Here is a 19958-nt window from a genome sequence, read left to right on the forward strand (position 1 = left end):
CTTCTGCAGACTCCTACCACAGACTCCTTCAACCTCCTACAGCCTACTACAGACTCCTACAGCCTCCTGCAGACTTCTGCAGACTCCTACAGCCTCCTGCAGACTCCTGCAGCCTCCTACAGCCTCCTACAACCTCCTACAGCCTACCACAGACTCCTACAACCTCCTACAGCCTACCACAGACTCCTACAACCTCCTACAGCCTCCTACAGCCTACTACAGACTCCTACAGCCTTCTGCAGACTTCTGCAGACTCCTACAGCCTCCTGCAGACTGGAGGAATGGTTGGGTGGGTGTTACTAATGTACTTGTATTGTGATAACGTGGTAAGGTAGGGTGCACAAACTTTTGCACCCCAATCATTCCTATTAAAAAAGCACATATACAGCAGAGAAAACAGCAGGAATTGGAATAAGAACAATAGAACATTAATAGAACATTAATGGAATATTAATAGAACAATAATATTATAGTATTGAAACCATTACCAGTCAAAACAATGTTTAAGCCCCTGCTGCTGAATCACAAAAATTTCTCACTTATTATTCACTTTGCACACAAATCGAATCTTAAAAATTAATGTTTTCATTTATTATCCATAACACAAAACATCACTGGGATTTATGAATATATTAATCATTTAAAATTGTGCACATTTCCATTTCCACTCCCAACGATACGTAAAAGCAGCTTTAACAGATGCTGAATTCAAGAAAACCATCATACCAAAGTGACGGACGTCAAAATCAGCCATTTATTGAAATAATGAAAAATAACTCATAAACATAAACATAACAGCTCGGTAACAACTGCAATATTACCTAACATACATGTTGTTATAACAACAGTGATGTACAGAGTTGAGCATGGACAAGGAATGAGGCTGCAAACCAGTATGAATCTGTAGTGAGTGTGCAGTTTCTATAGTCTGACAGTTGTAATGGGCAAAGTGATATTAATCCAGTATGAATCTGCTCTCTGTGTAGTTGGTAAAGCCTGTGAGTAAAAATTGTGAAGTGATTTTAATCCAGTATGAATCTGCAGTGTTGTTTTTAACAGTCTGACAGTAATAACTGAAGTAATTTTAATCCAGTATGAATACGCAGTATGTGGATTATACAATCTAACATTAATAATTATGGAGTGATTTTAATCTGGTATGAATCTGTCTTGTGTGTAGTTCTAAATCTGACAGTAATAATTGTGAAGTAATTTTAGAGAATTTGCAGAGTATGTCATTTTTAACAGTCAGAAGTAATAACTGAAATAATTTAAGTCCAGTATGAATCGGCTGTGTGTGGATTATACAGTCTAACATTAATAATCGTGAAGTGACCTGAATCCAGTAAGAATCTGCAGAGTATGTCGTTTTTAACAGTCTGACAGTAAGTGCTGTGGAATGATTTGAATCCAGTATGAATCTGCTGTGTGGATTATACAGTCTGAAATGAATAATTGTTGAGTGATTTTAATCCAGTATGAATCTGCTTTGTGTGTAGTTCTAAATCTGACAGTAATAATTTTGAAGTAATTTTAATCCAGTATGAATTTGCATTGTCATTTTTAACAGTCAGAAGTAATAACTGAAATAATTTGAATCCAGTATAAATATGCAGGGTGGATTATACAATCTAATATGAATAACTGTGAAGTGATTTGAATCCAGTATGAATCAGCAGTGTGGATTATACAGTCTAACATTAATAACTGTGAAGTGATTTGAATCCAGTATGAATCAGCAGGGTGGATTATACAGTCTAACATTAATAACAGTGAAGTGATTTGAATCCAGTATGAATCTGCTGTGTGGATTATACAGTCTGAAATGAATAATTGTGAAGTGATTTGAATCCAGTATGAATCAGCAGTGTGGATTATACAGTCTAACATTAATAACTGTGAAGTGATTTGAATCCAGTATGAATCAGCAGGGTGGATTATACAGTCTAACATTAATAACTGTGAAGTAATTTGAATCCAGTATGAATCAGCAGTGTGGATTATACAGTCTAACATTAATAACAGTGAAGTGATTTGAATCCAGTATGAATCTGCTGTGTGGATTATACAGTCTGAAATGAATAATTGTGAAGTGATTTGAATCCAGCATGAATCAGCAGGGTGGATTATACAGTCTAACATTAATAACTGTGAAGTAATTTTAATCCAGTATGAAACTGCAGAGTATTTCATTTTTAACAGTTTGACAGTAAGTGCTGTGCAATGATTTGAATCCAGTACGAATCTGCAGGGCGTGTGAGGTACTATGTCTAAAACCAACTGACAGACGTTGCAGTAAAGAAAACCACTATACCAAAGTGACTGATGGCAAAAGATGGCAAAATCAGCCATTTATTGAAATAATGAAAAATAACTAAAATATAAACATAACAGCTCAGTAACAACTGCAATATTACCTAACACATGTTGTTATAACAACAGTGATGTACAGAGTTGATCATGGACAAAGTCTTGCGATGCAAGCCCAGAGACGGGGGACAGACCAGGAGCTACAGGCTGGAGTAGCGTAGCAGGATCTTCATCACACAACAACAGGGTTTTTGTTTGTTTAATTTTTTGTTCTTTTCTTAGATTTATTTTTTGCCAACGACTTCAAAATTATATACATATTCTTACAGCATTTACACCGTCAAAACAACCAGTACCACAAAGTAAAAAGAACCAGCCGGAACGAGGAACGTTATGGACGACAAACAGAACAGGAGGAACTAGGCAATGCGGAAATGGTGTGGTGTGGTGGTGTTGGGATGGTATGATACCGCTGGATGGATCCACTGCTGTGATGCTGACCGACAGAAGCTGGACTGTTCTAAAGGATGAGGGGTTCTGGAGTCTGGGCCGAACATGCTTCTGCAGCGCCTATTCACACAGGTTTATATACACACACTGGTCATAACGCATCACTGGAAGAGTTAAAAAAAAAAAGAAGAGGAAGAAGAAAATAACAGAAAGGAAAGGAAAGGACGTCTAAACACACTGATGCTCTGCATTCATTCCCATATGGCTTCCTGGCTCAGTGCACCCGAACAGAGTTACGCCGACAGAAAAACAACCCAAATAAAAAGAGGCGCCTAGGAAGGAGCTGGCATCGCAGCGCTGCTCGGACTCAGAGGCAGAAAGATCGCTGCGAAGTGAAGTTCTCTCAACCACAGACACCTGTACCGTAACGAGCTGCATTAGCTGGAGGCCATGGGGAGGGCGGGTTCGAGTGTGTTAAGGGGTCATGCAGATTCCGAAGACACTGAACGCGTAAAGAGACTAAAGCCCTGGTCGAGCTGGATCAGTTTCATACACAGGGAGGCGCTATAATTGAAGTGATTACCGAAGACATCAGTGATTTTAATCCAGTATGAATCTGCAGTGTGTGGATTATCCAGTATGAATCTGCTGTGTGTGGATTTTACAGTCAGTGGACTTTACAGTAATCATTTTGAAATGATTTTAATCCAAGATGAATCTGCAGTTTGTTCAGTAATCATTGTGAAATGATTTATATCCAGGATGAATCTGCAGTGTTTAAGTATCTTTTACAGTCTGACTGGATTTACTATAAAGTGATGCTGATCCAGTATGAATCAGCAGTGTGTGGATTTAACAGTCAGACAGTAATACCTGGAGTGATTTTATTTCCAGTATGAATCAGAAGTGTGTAAGTAGCTTTTCCAGTCCGACAGAATTTACTATAAAGTGATGTTCATCCAGTATGAATCTGTGGATTTTACAGTCAGACAGTAATAACTGGGAGTGATTTTAATCCAGTAAAAATGATGACAAATGTTTTTAATCCAGGATGAATCTGCAGTGTGTAAGTAGTTTTTACAGTCTGATCAGAGTTACTATAGAGTGATGTTATCCAGTATGAATCAGCAGTGTGTGGATTTAACAGTCAGACAGTAATAACTGGAGTGATTTTAAACCAGTATGAATCTACAGTGTGTAGTTTTTACACTTCAACACAAATTACTATAGAGTGAGGCTATCCAGTATGAATCAGACATGTGTGTAGTTTTTACACACATTTTACTTTAGAATACAATACAGTGTTTATCCAGTATGAATCTGCAGTGTGTAAGTAACTTTTCCAGTCTGTCAGAATTTACTATATGATTCTGTGATAAAGTGAATCCGGTATGAATCTGCGGTTTGTGTTTAGCTTGTACAGTCTGACTAATAATTAATAATTATTTTAATTCAGGATGAATTTGCAGTGTGTAAGTAGCTTTTACAGTCTGGTCAGAGTTACTATAGAGTGATTTTATCCTGTATGAATCAGGAGTGTGTGTAGTTTTTACACTCTGGTAGATTTTACTTTAGAACAATGTTTATCCAGTATTAATCTGCTGTGTGTGGATTTTACAGTAATCATTTTGAAATTATTTTAATCCAGGATGAATTTGCAGTGTGTTTATTTTACAGTCAGACAGTAATAACTGTTAAATGATTTTAATCCAGTATGAATAAGTAGTTTGTGTTTAGCTTGTAAAGTCTGGATTTAGTATAAAGTGATGTTGATCCAGTATGAATCCGCAGTGTGTGGATTTTACAGTCAGACAGTAATAACTGGAGTGATCTTATTCCGGTATGAATCTGCAGTATGTAATTCTTTTTACAATACAGACAGTAATAATTGTAGAGTGGTTTAAATCCAGTATGAATTTGCTCTAATTGTCCTGTTTTAGTCCACCTCACAGTAATGGTAGCAAAACCTACTAATAGACAGTCACATGACGTGTTATTGATCGTTATTGGTTGTTATTGGTTGTATTCCGGGTGTAACACCATCATGAACATCCACGCAATGACTTTGGGAATTGGGGGAATGCCAGATAACTCATTGAGTATCAATCAGCCAATTATAACCCTGACCCCTGGTCAGTGAATCTAACCCAGCCTGAGCGGAGCTTCAACAGCGCTGCAAACTAAGAACAAACAATAAAAAGCTTCGCCAATACGTCCTTTCAAGGTTCCAAGATCGGTCACAGAAGACCGATCACTGAAATGAGCAGGTGTTAATTCATCTGTCCTCTCAAACATGTGAGACCTTCTGAGACTCTCGCGCCTGCTTGATGCTGTAGAGCCACTTGATGACGCGAGCGTTCCTCTCCACGGCCGAAATCCCGTACGGCACTCTTTCCGCTGGATCTTCCTCGTCCTCCTCGTCGTCAGACAGACCGTCTTCGTCGTTGCTGTGCCGCGAGCGCTCGCAGTCCGAGCTGATCATGCTAGCGCTGCGAAAGTTGAGCGAGACGATGTCAGAGTTAGCCCGAGCAAAGCTTTCCACCCCAACCCCCTCTAGCTCCTCGGGGTCCAGGCCGCAGTAGTTGAAGAAGCGCTCAACGTCAGCTCCGGCTCTAGCGTAGCGGTCGCTCAAGTCTGACTTCGATCGGTGCAATGAGGGCCTGCGAGTCACAGAGGAACCTCCAACACCAAGCTCAAGCTCCAAATCCAGCTCTCCCGGAGTTCCCGCCATGGGCTGGCGGTCCAGCAGGTTGTCGCAGGCTGCCAGAGCCTTGGCGCTTGGTTTCGGAGGCAGCGGAGGAGCAGAACTGCTGCTACTTCGAGCTGAGGAGCGAAACGGCTTCCCGTTACACAGCCTCCGGATGTCCGAGGAGCTTTGCGAAGCGTGAATCTGCGACCTTTCACCTCGACCGTCGCCTCGATCCTCTAACAGCCGCCGGCTCAGGTTGAGATTGCTGCCACCGCCTCCTCCCTGTGGACTTCTCCGGCCCTGCATCGCTGCTGATGACGGCACTTTTAGAGACTCTGTGAACCCGGATTCGGAGGTTTCAGAGGAACGGTGGGGCGCCCAGCTTCTGGCACCAACTTTGGAGGCTTTGGCTGGACCTTCGGACGAGGAAGAGCTGTTGAGGATGTTCTTGAGGATCTCCAGGTTGAGGTTTTCGCGCTTGGTTGTGGTTGCGCATGTGTCGGACTTCGCGTTGTTGTTGGAGGCCTTTAGGGCTGAGGCCCCGAAGCCTCCACTTCTCTTCACTGGAACCGGGCAGACGGGTGGTTTTGCCAAAACTTGGGGCTTTACTGGCTCCTGCTTGGCGTTGATGACTTCTTGGCTCTTCACGTACTTGGCTTTGTCGGCTTCCAGCCTCTCTACAGCGCTTAATCGCTTGGGATTGGGCTCTGCCTGCCGCCGGAAGTAGTCTGGACCTTTATTGAGGATGCGTAAAGGAACGGCCGAAGCAAAGCTGCCCCCACCACCGCCACCGCCACCACACTGGCCAGCGGCCGGCTTGCTATCTGCCTGCAGAGTCTCGGTGGGCATTTCCGCTACGTCTGCTACGTCCGCTGGGCTCCCGGCGGCCGCCGTGGTGGATTCCGCTTTGGACTCTGGGCACTCGGGGCCAGCCCGGGGGCACACACATCCAGCCTGGTGAGCGGAGTGTGAATATTAGCGTCTCCACTGGCCGTCAGCAGCCCGGGTTCATTCTCAGAGCTCATTAATTAGCCCCCCGGCCTCCCCCCACACCGTCCTGGTCTGGTGACTTTGCCCGCTGCAGTAAAATCCAGGGGTTAGCGGGGTCAGAGCTTTCAGGGCAGTTGGGAGGGGAGACGGGAGGATTGTTGGAGAACTGTCAGACAGAGGGATGAAGGGAGGGGGATTTTCCTTGCTGCTGCTTCGTTCCTGGCCAACGAGGAGGATCTGAAACACAGAACAACCAATCAGGTTAAAGAGAGCAGGTGACATCACATTCCTAGCAACAGCAGGAAGAGCCCAGAGGACGGTGAGGTAAGCACAGGAGGCCAATGGCAGCAGACACACACACACACACACACACACATACATATGTCTATGTGTAAAAATAATATATCCCATATGTATTATGTATATGTAAGTATCTATATGTAGTAATACTATATTCCGTTTGCATTATGCATATATAAGAACCTATAAAGTATCTATACAGATAGATAGATAGATAGATAAATAGATAGATAAACAAATATATATATAGATATATAATATATATGTGGGATACATTATTTGTACTTTATAGGTACTTTAAACCTAATAGGTTTAGAGATACTTTACTTTATAGGTACTCCCATATGTATGATGCATATGTAAGTATCTATAGTAATACTATATGCTATATGCATTATGCATATATAAGAACCCATAAAGTAAAATGAATGTATCCCATATGTATACTATAATATATACTAATAACGTATTTCATATGCATTACACATATGTTACAAAATAATTCATGCACAATCTATGCTGAGGTCATAACGGACTGCTATCCAATCAGCTACTTGTTACTATGCAGTTCATGCAGCTGCTCCATTCCGGTTGTTGTTTACATGCTCTTTGTTCAGTCCTTACGGACTGGGCTGTATATTCACTATACATACACCTACAAAAGTTTGTGCACAATCATAAGGCGGTCTGGGCTGAAACACTCATAACTGTGGTGTGAATGGGCGGAGCTGAACTACTATAGACTGAATAGTTTTGGGTTTGTTCATAAATTTGGCAAATTGTTTGGCTTTTGTGACATCACAAAAAAGGCTGTAGCTTTTTATTATTATATATATATATATATATATATATATATATATATATATATATATATATATATATTCTTTAACTAACTGTAGAGTATAGGGTATATAGAGTATATGTTTTTTGGTCTGGATGACCAGCTTTCCAACCATCAGAGACCAGCTAAGATCATCTGAATCCAGCTGGATGTTCAGCAGGTTTATGAGGGTCAGAAAGAGGCAATACTGGGTTAATTACTGCTTTCTCCTGACCAGCAACAATGCTGCCCGGCTAACTCCAGCATGTCGAGCAGCGAAGGGCGCCGGGGACATGATGAGAGACTACGGAGATGAGTGACGCTCCTGTTTAGGATACAGACGGGAACGGTCCTGCAACGTCCTCCAATAACAAAACTGCGACTCTCCTCCATTATTAGCGTTCAGAGGGAGACGGAGGCTGAGATTCGGCTCTGGAGAGACGCACGGCCTAACTTTTACAACTTTTTTTAATTTAAAGAAGTGAGGAAAATTCCGATTTCTATAATACAGGTCCTTTAAGGTCCCTCTCTCTCTGCTGAATCTCTGTGAAAACTCAGAAAACTCAGAAAAGCAGGAGGCTCAAATGACTGTCATGCAAAAAAAGGAGGAAAAATACTGAAAAAATGCTGAGTCAGCTGTAAGACACAAGCATGCAGAAATATAAATGGCAGCAGCACAGCACTCGAGTCCCAGCCAGAATCCCCCAAGGCTGTTTGTGAGGGGACGGGGTGTGTGTGTGTGTAGGGGGGTGTAAATAGTAGGGGGAAAAAAACGTGCCGCCGTCATAAATAAAATTACAGCTCCAGTAGGACAGCCGTGTTCTCAGGGCTGGAGCTGGAGCTGGAAATTGCCATGACAAAGCAGTTCTATGGCTCAAGAGTCTATGAGGTTCTCAATCACAGGGCTGTGGAGAAAAACAAAAAGCCATCAACACAGTCATCAGAGCAGCGGCCAGACACTCGAGTGTGTGTCTCTCTCTCAGAGAGGGAGTGAGATCACACTCCCAGGCTTTAAGCAGCTGGATTGGATCACTCCCACTGCTTCCTTTTTACCCTCTTTACTTTACCAGCATTAGAGCTGTGCTACTTGACCTCATATAAACAACCCAAGAGCAAAAACTCATCCCCATCAGTTCGATCTCCGTGTTTGTGAGAGTTTGTGAGAGTTAAATGTGTCATTTTTCACATTTTCCCCCTTTTACCCCAACTGTAGTCCATCAGCCAGGACATGTTCAGTGTGTGATCTCAGATGTCAGATCTTTACCCAGCGTTTAATGGCAAATATAACCAAAATACAAATGACAAAAGTTTTGGGACGCCTGCTTATTTACTGTTTCTTCTGAAATCAAGGGTATTAAAAAGAGCTGATCCTGCTTTTGTTGGAGGAACTGTCTCTAGGCTTTCTACTGCTCCACAGCTCCTCAATGCTGGGGGGCTTTATACCCCTCTAGCCCACGCCTGGCATTATTAGGCAGAATGGAGCCAATAGGGTCATGATGTTGATCTGCTCCAGAGAGTCCTATTCTACTGGCAGTACTTCTTCTCTACAGGGATTTTCAACTTAAAGAAGCTGAATGCATCCATTAGAAGGGGTGTCCACAAACATCTGGACATGTAGTGTGTGTTGTGTTTTGAAAGCTCTGGATCTTGCTTAGCTGTAACAGCAGGACTGTGTGTGCTCTGCAGTGTAGCTTTTCACTACAGATTCAATGTGTGTGTGTGTGTGTGTGTGTGTGTGTGTGTGTGTGTGTGTGTGTGTGTGTGTGTTGTGGAGCAGTATGCTGCATCAGTCAACGTTCCTAAAACAGAGACTAAGCAACATTTCTGTTCATGGTCCTCTGAATGTGCTGACCACTTGCAGAACCCTTACAGTATGCTCTTCAGTGGTCTTAGAGTCCACAGCATCTCTGACCGAGTACTTTCCCTGCTAAAGAAAACACCCTGCTTACACAACCTGCTTAGCTCCTGACCAGCACGACCAGCATGACCAGTATGACCACACTCATTAACCAGGTAGACAACCAGTATGAACAAGCTGGTCGACCAGCATGACCAGTATGACCACACATCAACAAGGTAGACAACCAGTGTGAACAAACTGTTACACCAGTATGACCACACTCATCAACCAGCATGACCAAGCTGGATGACCAAGCTGGATGACCAGCATGACCACACTCATCAACCAGGTAGACAACCAGTATGACCAAGCTGGTTGACCAGTATGACCACACTCATCAACCAGGTAGACAACCAGTATGAACAAGCTGGTCATCACGTATGACCACCCTTATCAACCGGCATGAACAAGCTGGTTGACCAGTATGACCACCCTTATCAACCGGCATGACCAGCATGACCAAGCAGGCTGACGACTATGACCACACTCATCAACTAGGTAGGCAACCAGTATGAACAAGCTGGTCATCCAGTATGACCACCCTTAACAACAGGCATGACCAACATGACCAAACTGGTTGATCAACATGACCAAGTGGACTAAACTGGTCAACCAGCTTTATGAAACAAGCTCACCAGTTTGACCAGCTTGACGATCAGCTTGGTCAAATGAAAACATGCGCTATACTGGTTAAGAGTTGGATTACCACCTGGTCTACCAGTAAAGGGTACTTTTTCACCAGGATGACCAGCTTTCCAACCACTGTGACCATCAGAGACCAGCTAAGATCTGAATCCAGCTGGATGTTCAGCAGGTTTATGAGGGTCAGAAAGAGGCAATACTGGGTTAATTACTGCTTTCTCCTGACCAGCAACAATGCTGCCCGGCTAACTCCAGCATGTCGAGCAGCGAAGGGCGCCGGGGACATGATGAGAGACTATGGAGATGAGTGACGCTCCTGTTTAGGATACAGACGGGAACGGTCCTGCAACGTCCTCCAATAACAAAACTGCGACTCTCCTCCATTATTAGCGTTCAGAGGGAGACGGAGGCTGAGATTCGGCTCTGGAGAGACACTATGAGCTCTTGTGATCAAACATAATTAGAAAGCAGAGAGGGGTCCGAAACCCGGCTCTCGTAGACAATAATGACACAGAAACGCTCTCCAAACACACACACCCCCCCCCTCACACACACACACACAAATCCGGCCTGGCTCTAATCCTCGCTGAAGCCTGGCCTGCACCCCAACCCCCACCCCGAAACCGCACAAACGACCCAGCCAGACCCCCTCGGCTCATCTCATCTCCATCCAAGGCTAAAATAAACTCTCACAGCCAAAAACAATCCCCCATGGGCTTCTCAACTACACACACACACACACACACACACACACACACACACCAGCTGTATCAACCCGGGAAAGGCAACACCTTACCTCACCATGATCTGAAAAAACTTTCCCAACGAGTGTGTTAATGTCATTTCTCTACTAGACTCTTACATCATGATGTAGGACATAACACACCAATCCGCCATAACATTAAAACCACCTGTCTAACATTGTGTGGGTCTGCCAATATCGAGGTGTCCTGAAGGTGTCCTGGGGGATGCAAGTGTACAGTGTCTTCCATGGGCATTTCATAGGTGTGTGAGTGCAGCTAAAATCAGTGTGATATTTAAATAATATATAAATAATTAATGATATAAGCCTCAGCAGTCCCACAGGCCACAAATCAATCACTGTGAATATCTCATATCAGTATATCTGAAGCATTACAGGTCCATTACAGGCAGCCAGGGCACCACGTTACAGATTATTCTGCCTTTTATCTTTAACTCCTCTCAGAAAATGAATATTTTGGTGGCACACTGCCTGGCTCAGAAAGCTTTTAGGAAAAAATAACAGATCCTGTAATGCCAAGGCAGCAACAATTCGCTTGTGGAGTGATGCCGTTAACTATGCAGGGAGTGAGGGAGCACGGACACTCTGCATGTGTTAAATACTGTTAATGGAGTTATGTAATAACTGAAAGTTTGGGAGAAGGACCACGCCCAAACTCCTCCCCTCCATTACTGCGCACTATAAAACCGCTCCTCTCCCTTCTCGTTCCCGTGACGAAAACTTGCACCCCTCCACCGCCCCTGCTCCTCCTGATGATCCAATTATACTCAACCTCTACCTGGTCTGGCTCCGGGTCCCATCAGCTCGAAGCCCCCCAGAACTTCAGCCCAAATTTCTCGAGTTCTCCTCCTTGCCTCAGCTAGCGTGGTCCGCACTTCACAAATATATCGTCTTTTCCTTCACCTATTTAGAATTGTTTAAAAAGACAGAGAATGCTAATTATACAAAAAAAGAAATATTGACAGACAAAAAAAGGGATTATCTTTTTTGTGAAAAAGTTTGTTAAAAAATAATACAAAGGAAAAGTACAGAGTTCATTTAGTGTTTTAATAACTGGCCTTATGGTCAAATGCCACTGTTGGGCCCTTGAGCAAGGCCCTTTACCCTCTCTGCTCCCCGGGCGCTGGAGTTGGCTGCCCACCGCTCTGGGTGTGTGTGTGTACTCACTGCCCCTAACACATGTGTGTGAGTGTGTGTTCACTACCAGATGGGTTAAATGCGGAGGACACATTTCGCTGTACAGTGACAAATACGTGCACTAAAAAAATTATTTAAAAAAATTAAGAATTGGAATTTCTATTATTTGATGGTTCAGGTTTTAAACGGTTAGTAAGGTGGGACCTCCACGAGCATCACTGAGCCTTGGACAAGCATGACCCTGTGTGGGTCACACATTATCCATACCCCTCACACATTATCTACACCCCTCACATTACCAACACCTCTCAAACATTATCCATACCCCTCACACATTATCCATACCCCCACACATTATCCATACCCCCACACATTATCCATATCCCCACACATTATCCATACCCCTCACACATTATCTACACCCCTCACATTACCAACACCTCTCAAACATTATCCATACCCCTCACACATTATCCATATCCCCACACATTATCCATACCCCCACACATTATCCATATCCCCACACATTATCCATACCCCTCACACATTATCTACACCCCTCACATTACCAACACCTCTCAAACATTATCCATACCCCTCACACATTATCCATACCCCTCACACATTATCCATACCCCTCACATTAGCCATACCCCTCACACATTATCCATATCCCCACACATTATCCATATCCCCACACATTATCCATACCCCTCACACATTATCCATATCCCCACACATTATCCATATCCCCACACATTATCCATACCCCTCACACATTATCCATATCCCCACACATTATCCATACCCCTCACACATTATCTACACCCCTCACATTACCAACACCTCTCAAACATTATCCATACCCCTCACACATTATCCATACCCCTCACATTATCCATACCCCTCACACATTATCCATACCCCTCACATTAGCCATACCCCACACATTATCCATATCCCCACACATTATCCATATCCCCACACATTATCCATATCCCCACACATTATCCATACCCCTCACACATTATCCATACCCCTCACACATTATCTACACCCCTCACATTATCCATACCCCTCATACATTATCCATACCCCTCACATTATCCATACCCCTCACACATTATCCATACCCCTCACACATTATCCATACCCCTCACATTATCCATACCCCTCACACATTATCCATACCCCTCACACATTATCCATACCCCTCACACATTATCCATACCCCTCACATTAGCCATACCCCCACACATTATCCATACCCCTCACATTAGCCATACCCCCACACATTATCCATATCCCCACACATTATCTATACCCCTCACACATTATCCATACCCCTCACACATAAGCCATACTCTCACACATTATTCATACCCCTCACATTAGCCATATCCTCACCCATTATAATTCTCCCTGCAGAAATAAAACTCATAAATATGGATAAACATTATCCTGCACCCCCCCCCCCCCCCCGGCTATCTCTACGACACATGATGATCATGTGACTGGGAGATATTAGCTGCGTAAGATGAAGCCCAGCAGAAAAAAGCAAAGCTGCAGCCAGCGCATGACGAACGTCTAAAAACAACAAAAGGCCAGTTTTGTTCCCTCAGCCATGAATTGAATTATAGCAGACTACATCCTCGGCTCTGGATCCGCCGGCTCCTCCAGATAGCATTCAGCGCAGGAGCCCCGCGGGCGGATCACTTTACCGCACTGTGTAGAAAACAAAGACGGGATTGGATTGCAGCTAAAATCCTTTTATCATATTTGACCAAACACTCATCCCACAATAACACTTCTCACAGCCAGAAGTGTGTGGACACTATATGGACAAAAGTATTGGGACACCTGCTAATTCACTGTTTCTTCTGAAATCAAAGGAATAACTGTCTCTACTGTCCAGAGAAGAAGACTTTCTATTTATTTTAGAGGAGCATTGCTGTGAGGACTTGATTGCATTCAGCGACAAGAGTGTTAGTGAGGTCAGGGTGTTGGATGGATGATCACCACCCCCCCTCATCCCATTCAATCCCACATCCCAAGTATTGGATGGAGCACCAACCATAATTCCAGAGAGCACGACTGCTCCACGGCTCAATCAGGAGAGGGGTGTATGATTCGGCTGCACAGGGGCAGGTTCTCCTCACACCTAATTTATTTTAAATGCTAATGTTGAGTGAATTGTCCTTTGGGGTTATGAGTACGCAACAAAAAGAAAAAAAGGAAAACCCTTCTGAACTTTCAATGGAGGCCAACATAAAAAGATCTTATTCCAAGTCATTAAGAGCATTTCTATTTCTATTAGTCCATACAGTATAAAGAACAACTGTCAGAATCACATTCCGGAGAAAAGTGATACACACATAATGGAGATACAAGGTTTATGTTTTTAACTTTAGTTCAAGATGAAAGCTTAACACTAGTAGCGCTTTCCATCATAAAACTATTAATAAACATGTATTTGTGTTTTTTCTAATGTTATATAGAGTTAATTACAGGTAGACACACTCACTGACCACTGTCTTTATGTTTATTTGGGTTTATTCTAATGTTATATAGAGTTAATTACAGGTAGACACTCTCACTGAGCACTGTCTTTATGTTTATTTGGGTTTATTCTAATGTTATATAGAGTTAATTACAGGTAGACACTCTCACTGACCACTAACTTTATGTTTATGTGGGTTTATTCTAATGTTATATAGAGTTAATTACAAGTAGACACTCTCACTGACCACTGACTTTATGTTTATGTGGGTTTATTCTAATGTTATATAGAGTTAATTACAGGTAGACACTCTCACTGACCACTGACTATGTTTATGTGGGTTTATTCTAATGTTATATAGAGTTAATTACAGGTAGACACTCTCACTGACCACTGACTTTATGTTTATTAGGGTTTATTCTAATGTTATATAGAGTTAATTACAGGTAGACACATTCATGTGGAGACAGATGGACAGTGATGTAAGTGGTAGAAAAATGAGATGACAGTATTGAGTGTTTATATTTTCAGAGCCTGTGTCTGGCGCCTCCATTACTCTCACAGACTGCAGGGAGACAGATTCACCCAGAACTGATCACAATATCTGAGGGAAAATCGCCGTCAGACAAAACACAACAAATCAGCTCAGAGCACCCATGTCCATTTCCACCGTCCACTCCAACATTTATCAGCATTTCCAGTCGGTCTCAGATGAACGCTGTGCTCCTCAGTCTGGATTCACTGTGAGGTGGCTCTAATCTTAGTGTTAGCTCCAGCCTCCTGTGTGCCCTCACATCACTCCTGTCCTGCTCGCACAAACTCCTCTCTGTGAGCAGCATAAATGGATTTTATTTTCAAAAGACATGTCTCCGTCCCCGCCTCAGGTCAAAACAAATCTGCTAAAAAGAGCCTGTCTGACGTCCAAACCAACCACTGGAACATATTGTCCTGTGCTGCTAGCGAGCCAGACGGTGAGGGAGCTCAGACGCTCAGCGACTTCATTCCAGAGAAGCTTCAGAAAAAATAAAGCCTTACTTCAAAAAGCACACAGAGAACCACGGTGATCTACACCGAGGAGGCGGAGCTACAGTCTACAATATTAATAATGCTCTAAATGTAGTTATTGTGATATACTCTGAGGAGGCGGAGCTACAGTCTCTCATTAGGGTGAATATTAATAATGCTCTAAATGTAGGTATTGTGATATACACGGAGGAGGCGGAGCTACAGTCTCTCATTAGGGTGAATATTAATAACACTCTAAATGTAGGTATTGTGATATACACTGAGGAGGCGGAGCTACAGTCTCTCATTAGGGTGAATATTAATAATGCTCTAAATGTAGGTATTGTGATATACACGGAGGAGGCGGAGCTACAGTCTCTCATTAGGGTGAATATTAATAACACTCTAAATGTAGGTATTGTGATATACACTGAGGAGGCGGAGCTACAGTCTCTCATTAGGGTGACTATTAATAACGCTCTAAATGTAGGTATTGTGATATACACTGAGGAGGCGGAGCTACAGTCTCTCATTAGGGTGAATATTAATAACGCTCTAAATGTAGGTATTGTGATATACACTGAGGAGGAGGAGCTACAGTCTCTCATTAGGGTGAATATTAATAACGCTCTAAATGTAGGTATTGTGATATACACTGAGGAGGAGGAGGAGCTACAGTCTCTCATTAGGGTGAATATTAATAACGCTCTAAATGTAGGTATTGTGATATACACTAAGGAGGCGGAGCTACAGTCTCTCATTAGGGTGAATATTAATAACGCTCTAAATGCAGGTATTGTGATAAACACTGAGGAGGCGGAGCTACAGTCTCTCATTAGGGTGAATATTAATAACGCTCTAAATGTAGGTATTGTGATATACACTGAGGAGGAGGAGCTACAGTCTCTCATTAGGGTGAATATTAATAACGCTCTAAATGTAGGTATTGTGATATACACTAAGGAGGCGGAGCTACAGTCTCTCATTAGGGTGAATATTAATAACGCTCTAAATGCAGGTATTGTGATAAACACTGAGGAGGCGGAGCTACAGTCTCTCATTAGGGTGAATATTAATAACGCTCTAAATGTAGGTATTGTGATATACACTGAGGAGGCGGAGCTACAGTCTCTCATTAGGGTGAATATTAATAACGCTCTAAATGTAGGTATTGTGATATACACTGAGGAGGCGGAGCTACAGTCTCTCATTAGGGTGAATATTAATAACGCTCTAAATGTAGGTAGTGTGATATACACTGAGGAGGCGGAGCTACAGCCTTTCATGTGAACATTAAAAACGAATTATTATTTATTATTAGTAATTGTTAGCATTTTGGCTAAAGCATTCCTTTAGAGCTGGGTTTTTGGGTTCAGAGACATACACTATAAATCCAGAAGTTTATGGACATCTGGACAGTAGAGACAGTTAGTCCAACAAAATCAAAAACTCTTTTTAATACTTTTGATTTAAGAGGAAACAAGAATGAATGAGCAGGTGTCCCAATACTTTTGTCCCTATAGTGTAGTCACACCTTTTAAATTATTGAGAAAGGAAAAGGTCTGTTTTTTTGTCTGTGAGCCGATTAAATCTCTTTATGCTGCTTTTCATCGTCCAGATCAACCGCACTGCACATTAGCGGCCTCCTGATTAGAGATTTGATTAGACCTTCAGATTAAAGTTATGCAACTATAAATCTGTTTTAAAAGCATTTCTATCTGAAGCTAAAGGGAGTCTAATCTGCCTCTTCCTTTGTTCAGCTCGTGTCGGGCCTTCTGCGGGACGAAGTAAATCACATGTCTTGGTGTTGCTGTGCTGTGTTGCTGAGGGTGCCGCCGTAATTAGTCACATCCAGCTGAATCGATGAATTCATCACTGCGGGCAGCGTTAATCTGTAAAGAGAGACTCTTTAATTCAGGATGATGTTCCTCGAGAGCCCGCTGTGACCCAGTTTCACAGAGCCGAGGTTCATCACACAAACTCTCAGCCACTTGTTTGTGCATCGTTGTGCAGCACTTGTGCAGGCCTTAGATATTAAATATACAGCACTGACCACAATCAGGAGCCAGGTTGAAGCCTGAACCATGAACCAATTGCCATCAAATTCTAACTGTCCAATTATTTAATAAATGAAATATATTTAATAAATTAATTACATAATGCTTTGCATCTAGGACTTTTATTTTGTATCACATTTTAAACATCTGGAATGTACTGCTCACAACAAACAAACTAAAACTCAAAAATTCTAAATTGTTAATCCCCTTATTCTATAAAGAGCTGCCTTTAAAATGTTACTTAAGTCAAATCTGTATGTATTTTTCTGGTGCACAGTGCACAGATAATCCAGCAGGGGGCGGAGAGCATGTATCTGACTTTTTTCTTACATAATGAATTGTTATTTCTTCGGTAGCAGATCAGAGCCGTTGATGCAGATGTGAGTAGACTTTTCTCCTTATCAGTTTTTATGTCTGAAGCTCAAGTGGTGCATATCTGCATTTGCCCAACAGTAGCAGCAGCAGCCACTAATATCGGTGTGCCAACTAATTAATTAATTAATAAATTAATATAAAAATATAGATTTTACCTGTGTAATACTGTTATTTTTAAAAGATATCATTTTTTTTTGCTTAGGGCCCCATAATAGCTTGTTGCTCAATGACCACAGCTAACACATAACCATATCTCACAGCACAGCACAGCACAGCACACCCTAGAGGTACATATAATGCCATAACGTCCTTAAGACCATTTCACACCAGACGCCATCAACAAAGCCTATCATAACAGCCACATGTGGCACCACTGCAGTAGCAGGACTTGGATCCATGCAGTATTTTTACTAAATGTACAATCTACGCCATTAAACCCATCCACAAACAGCTATATCTGAAGCTACTGGAGATGAAAAAGTGTTTATTTATATTCCACAACAATCAGCAGCATTTATCATCTGATATCATAAACTACAGTTAACTAACACAATCTGGACATGGAGGAAGCAGTGAGTCTAGTCTATGAACAGCTTATTAGGCAGCTGATTAGGAGGAGGGGTCCCTGAAGAACCCCTTGTTATTGGCACCTTGCAAAACACTAAATCAGCACAAATTCTGCCTTCCAGTAAATCAGCAAAATGCAAATATTAAATGATGCACAAAAATAAATCTAGAGTGTGTCGGAGTAACGGCTCGGTGTGTGTCTGCACTCCCCCTGCAGGCGGTCAGTGCTGTCATAGCGCAGCTGTGCTGGGAGTGAAGCTCCTGCAGGATTTAGTGTGATGCAGAAACTCACTGTACAGAACAGCAGATCCACTAAAACCCACTAACACACAAACCAACACACAGGATATTACTGCATTAATGTTAACAGAGCTTCATACTGGATATTAATGTTATTAGAGCTTCATACTGGATATTAATGTTATTAGAGCTTCATACTGGATATTAATGTTATTAGAGCTTCATTCTGGATATTAATGTTATTAGAGATTCAAACTGGATATTAATGTTATTAAAGCTTCATACTGGATATTAATGTTATTAAAGCTTCATACTGGATATTAATGTTATTAGAGCTTCATACTGGATATTAATGCTATTAGAGCTTCATACTGGATATTAATGTTAAAAGAGCTTCATACTGGATATTAATGTCAAAAGAGCTTCATACTGGATATTAATGTTATTAGAGATTCATACTGGATATTAATGTTATTAGAGCTTCATTCTGGATATTAATGTTATTAGAGATTCATACTGGATATTAATGTTATTAAAGCTTCATACTGGATATTAATGTTATTAGAGCTTCATACTGGATATTAATGCTATTAGAGATTCATACTGGATATTAATGTTTTTAGAGATTCATACTGGATATTAATGTCAAAAGAGCTTCATACTGGATATTAATGTTAAAAGAGCTTCATACTGGATATTAATGTCAAAAGAGCTTCATACTGGATATTAATGTCAAAAGAGCTTCATACTGGATATTAATGTTATTAGAACTTCATACTGGATATTAATGTTAAAAGAGCTTCATACTGGATATTAATGTTATTAGAACTTCATACTGGATATTAATGTTATTAGAACTTCATACTGGATATTAATGCTATTAGAGCTTCATACTGGATATTAATGTTATTAGAACTTCATACTGGATATTAATGTTAAAAGAGCTTCATTCTGGATATTAATGCTATTAGAACTTCATACTGGATATTAATGCTATTAGAGCTTCATACTGGATATTAATGTTATTAGAACTTCATACTGGATATTAATGTTAAAAGAGCTTCATACTGGATATTAATGTTATTAGAACTTCATACTGGATATTAATGTTAAAAGAGCTTTATACTGGATATTAATGTCAAAAGAGCTTCATACTGGATATTAATGTTTTTAGAACTTCATACTGGATATTAATGTTAAAAGAGCTTCATAC

General features: G+C 41.7%; 2 protein-coding genes across 4 annotated transcripts in view; both read right to left on the bottom strand.

The window, feature by feature from the left end:
• gtf2b (general transcription factor IIB) overlaps nt 1-19958 on the bottom strand; it is a 340326-nt gene that overhangs the window by 185764 nt on the left and 134604 nt on the right. Inside the window, exon 8 of one of the 2 annotated variants that reach the window (XR_011980592.1) lies at nt 8285-8300. The exons of the other annotated variant lie outside the window; for it this stretch is intronic. The gene's annotated coding sequence lies outside the window, so the exon portion shown is untranslated. Of the gene's footprint in view, nt 1-8284; nt 8301-19958 lie in introns of those variants that run through there. 2 annotated transcript variants of the gene reach the window in all.
• fam110b (family with sequence similarity 110 member B) overlaps nt 737-19958 on the bottom strand; it is a 57859-nt gene continuing 38637 nt past the window's right edge. For both annotated transcript variants that reach the window (XM_072691314.1, XM_072691316.1), the window contains one exon: nt 737-6676. In XM_072691314.1, the coding sequence (XP_072547415.1) occupies nt 5048-6298 (1251 nt within the window). In that variant the 5' untranslated portion in view covers nt 6299-6676 and the 3' untranslated portion in view covers nt 737-5047. The remainder of the gene's footprint in view (nt 6677-19958) is intronic.

Source organism: Salminus brasiliensis, chromosome 11 (assembly GCF_030463535.1).
Source record: "Salminus brasiliensis chromosome 11, fSalBra1.hap2, whole genome shotgun sequence".
NCBI lineage: Eukaryota > Metazoa > Chordata > Actinopteri > Characiformes > Bryconidae > Salminus > Salminus brasiliensis.